This window comes from Neovison vison, chromosome 7, assembly GCF_020171115.1.
Source record: "Neovison vison isolate M4711 chromosome 7, ASM_NN_V1, whole genome shotgun sequence".
NCBI lineage: Eukaryota > Metazoa > Chordata > Mammalia > Carnivora > Mustelidae > Neogale > Neogale vison.
Genome location: NC_058097.1, coordinates 195,009,732 through 195,014,024, shown reverse-complemented (window position 1 = coordinate 195,014,024; position 4,293 = coordinate 195,009,732). Strand labels below are relative to the sequence as shown.

The following is a 4,293-nucleotide window of genomic DNA, read 5'->3' as shown; positions in this document are numbered from 1 at the left end:
GACATTACATAAGTCCTTTCTTTTCTTTCTTTTGCCTTAATTCAGTCTTCTATGAAGTTAAGAGATTGGGATGCATTATCTCCAAATCCTTTTTATGGCATATTCTATAATAATTTAAGATTGCATTTTGTTGTCACAATCATGCTTTAGTTCCTAGAGTGTCCTGGAAACAAGTTCTTGCAATACCAAAATAAGGCACAGAGTGGACATGCTGACTGATTTCAGCAGAGTCCACTCCGTTTATAATTCTGATCTGATTTTCTCACTGCTACAGGCCAGGCACATAATTCCCAACTGACTCTCATGGAGAACAGTACAGAGGTGACTGAGTTCATTCTTGTGGGCTTAACCAATGACCCGAAACTGCAGATTCCTCTCTTCTTAATCTTCTCCCTCATCTACCTCACCACTCTGGCTGGGAACCTGGGCATGATGGTACTGATTCTCTTGGACTCCCATCTCCACACTCCCATGTACTTTTTCCTCAGTAACCTGTCTCTGGTGGACTTTGGTTACTCTACAGCTGTCACTCCCAAGGTCATGGCTGGATTACTTATAGGAGAAAAAGTCATCTCGTACAATGCTTGTGTCACACAGTTCTTTTTTCTTGTAGCCTTTATCACTGCAGAAAGTTTCCTCTTGGCCTCAATGGCCTATGACCGCTATGCAGCAGTGTGCAAACCCCTCTATTACACCATCACCATGACAACAGGGGTGTGCGCTCGTCTGGTCATGGGCTGCTACGTCTGCGGCTTCCTGAATGCCTCCATCCACACCGGGAATATTTTCAGGCTCTCCTTCTGTAGAGCTCATGTGATTGATCACTTCTTCTGTGATGCTCCTCCTCTCCTGGCTCTCTCATGTTCAGACAACTACATCAGTGAGATGGTTATTTTTTTGGTGGTGGGCTTCAATGTCCTCTTTTCTGTCTTGGTCATCTTGATCTCCTACTTGTTTATATTTATCACTATTCTGAGGATGCACTCATCTGAAGGACGCCAGAAGGCCTTTTCCACCTGTGCCTCCCACCTCACTACAGTGTTCATCTTCTATGGGACAGGCACCTTCATGTACTTACAGCCCAGCTCCAGCCATTCCCTGGACACGGACAAAGTGGCATCCATGTTCTATACCATGGTTATCCCCATGCTAAACCCAGTGGTCTATAGCCTGAGGAACAAAGAGGTCAAGAGTGCCTTTAAAAAGGCTGTGGAGAAGGCAAAGTCTTCTATAGGATTCATATTTTAACTACAAAGAGCTACAATAGGGCACTTTCATCCACCTCAGATCTATCTAGAGAAAATACTGACCGGCCCAGAAGTTTCTAATTCCTTTCTTTCTTTCTTTCTTTCTTTCTTTCTTTCTTTCTTTCTTTCTTTCTTTCTTTCTTATTTATTTATTTGACAGGCAGAGATCACAAGTAGGCAGAGAGGCAGGCAGAGAGAGAGAGAGAGAGAGAGGGAGAGAGAGGAGGAGGAAGCAGGCTCCCCACTGAGCCGAAAGTCCGATACCGGGCTTGAATCCAGGATCTTGGGATCATGACCCAAGCTGAAGGCAGAGGCTTTAACCCACTTAGCCACCCAGGCACCCCATATTTCTAATTTCTTATAGTAATATTCCCAGATATTGATTAAGTTTACACAATTTACATATGTTTTTTACAAAGTTTACATCTTTAAAAATATGATACCTAAGAATAATAAGAAGAATCACCCATAAATATGTTCTTATCTTAAAAATTCTTCTTAATGAACACGTTCATCTGCACTCCCACATGAACATGTATACTCCCAGGTATGTAGCACAGGCACACATAAATAATTCATGAGAAACTCATGAAATCCACATACACATCATAGAAGAAAAAAGTAGTTAAGACATACATGAGAAGGTCTGTTGTTACAGTAGAATTTAAAACAATTATTTGGTGTCTGAGAGCACAATCTTATCATACATAAATAGTTGACTTAATGGAAAAAAAACCTATATATGTCTAGGTTTCTTTTTTTAGATTTTTATTTATTGACAGGGAGAGAAAAAGGAGCACAAATGGTGGAGGGTGGTGTGCAGCACAGGGAGAGGGAGAAGCAGGCTCTCTAGGGAGCAGAAAGACTAATGTTGGGCTTGATTCCAGGATCCTGGGATCATGACCTGAGCAACCGACTGAGCCAGCCAGGGACCCCATATGTATGGTTTTTAATAATTATTTTTACATTATCTTTTTGCATATGAAAAGCAATGCTTTATATTTAAAAATGTAAACTTTATGAAAATACTTGCAAAGTTCTTTGAATGTAGATTTATAATTGATTTTTATCCGTTCTTCTTTTTAGTAAAAATGCAAGCTAAGGGATGCCTGGGTGGCTCAGTTGGTTAAGCGGCTGCCTTCAGCTCAGGTCATGATCCCAGAGTCCTGGGATCAAGTCCCACATTGGGCTCCTTGCTTGGCAGGGAGCCTGCTTCTCTCTCCCCCTCTGCCTGCTGCTCCCCCTGCTCGTGCACATGCACTCTCTATCTCTGACAAATAAATAAAATCTTAAAAAAAAAAAATGTAAGCCAAAAGAGACTCTTAAGCATAGGGAACAAACTGAGGGTTACAGGCGGGGAAGTGGGTGGGGGATGGGGTAAACAGATGATGGGCATGAAGGAGGGCACCTGCGGTGAGCACTGGGAATTGCATGCAAGTGATGAATCACTTAATTCTATCCCTGAAACTATTGCTATACTATATGTTAACTAACTTGAATTTAAATAAAATCTTGATAGCAAAAAAAAAAAAAAACAACCATCAACATGTCTTTACATGGGTATTTATTTTCCTAACCAAATTTCCATATTAATGAGCCCTATATGACAGTTTAATACAGAAAACATATTACACAATACAGGAAAAAGAAAAAGATGACAAGGCACATATTTATTCACTTAAATAAAAACCTAACAATGTTTAAAGTTAAAGCACCAAGAATTACAATGGTTATTAATAACTTACTTGTATGCAATAGTATGAATTTGTTAATGTACAAATCTGGTAAAATTTTGAGTCTCACTATGTCAAAAATTCTGAGTCCATATGAATGTCCATTCCTTTCCCCTGATTTGGGGAGTTTTGGGCTATTGTTTTTTCAAATATCCTTTCTGCCCCTTTCTCCGCTCTCATTAGGTGTATGTTGGTGCTCTTGCAGTATCCCCTGTTCTTTGAGACCATTTATTTTTAATGATTAAAAAAAAATTCTGTTTTTCAGGCTGGAGGTTCTCAACTGACTATCTTAAAGCTCACTAATTTTTTTTCTGCCAGATTCTATCTGCTACTGATCCACTTATTAAACATTCTATTTTATTTATTTTTTTTAACACAAGAATTTCTATTTCTGTTATTAAAAACAATTTCATTTCTTTATTACTATTCCATATTTGGTGACATATTGTTCTCATACTTTCCTTAATTCTTTTTCCCCTTTTAATTCTTTCGACCTAGTTTCCTTTAGTTCTCTGACCACATTTACAATATCTTAAATCTTTTCCTATTAAACCCAAAGTTAGCTCAACCTTCAAAATCAATGTAATTCTCTGTATTAATAGACTCAGGACTACAAATCATATAATCACCTCAATAGATGCAGAAAAACCCTTGACAAAAATTCATCATATATTTATGATAAAATTTCAGCAAACTCTTTTTTTTCATTTATTTATTTTCAGCATAACAGTATCATTATTTTTGTCACCACACCCAGTGCTCCATGCAATCCATGCCCTCTATAATACCTACCACCTGGTACCCTGACCTCCCACCCCCCCCCCGCCACTTCAAACTCTTAATGGTGGAGAATTTCCTAAACATAGTAAAAGACATCCATGAAAAACTTACAGCTAGCTTCACATTTCATGGTGGAAGACTGAACGCTTTTCTCCAAGATTAGAAATAAGGCAAGGATGTCCCCTCTTAATACTTCTATCCAACGTCATGATAAACATCAGTACTCTAAGGCAAGAAATATAAATGAAAAACATACCAGTTGGAGTGGAATAAACAAAATTCTCTCAATTCAGAGAAGACACAACTTTCTACTTAGAAAATCTCAGAGAATCTGGCAAGAAGGTACAGAACTAACAAGTTTATCAAGTTCTAAAGAAACAAAGTCAATGTACAAAAATCTATCATAATTCTATGTAATTTTAATAAACATTTAGAAATTAGAATTTAAAACAGTATGGCTTGCAGTAGCACAACCAACATGAACTATTTACGTATAAATTTTGCAAGCTATGTGCAAGATATGCTGAAAAATG

At 38.2% G+C, this 4,293-nt stretch overlaps 1 protein-coding gene across 1 annotated transcript; it reads left to right on the top strand.

The window, feature by feature from the left end:
• The first annotated feature begins 300 nt into the window (after window positions 1-300).
• On the top strand, window positions 301-1,248 carry LOC122914502 (olfactory receptor 5B12-like). The gene has a single exon (XM_044261116.1). The coding sequence runs from the start codon at window positions 304-306 to the stop codon at window positions 1,246-1,248; it is 945 nt and encodes a 314-aa protein (XP_044117051.1). The 5' UTR covers window positions 301-303.
• Window positions 1,249-4,293: the final 3,045 nt, after the last annotated feature.

Coding starts and splice junctions, on each gene's coding strand:
- LOC122914502 (XM_044261116.1), top strand. CDS start 304: ATGGAGAACAGTACAGAGGTGACTGAGTTCATTCTTGTGGGCTTAACC.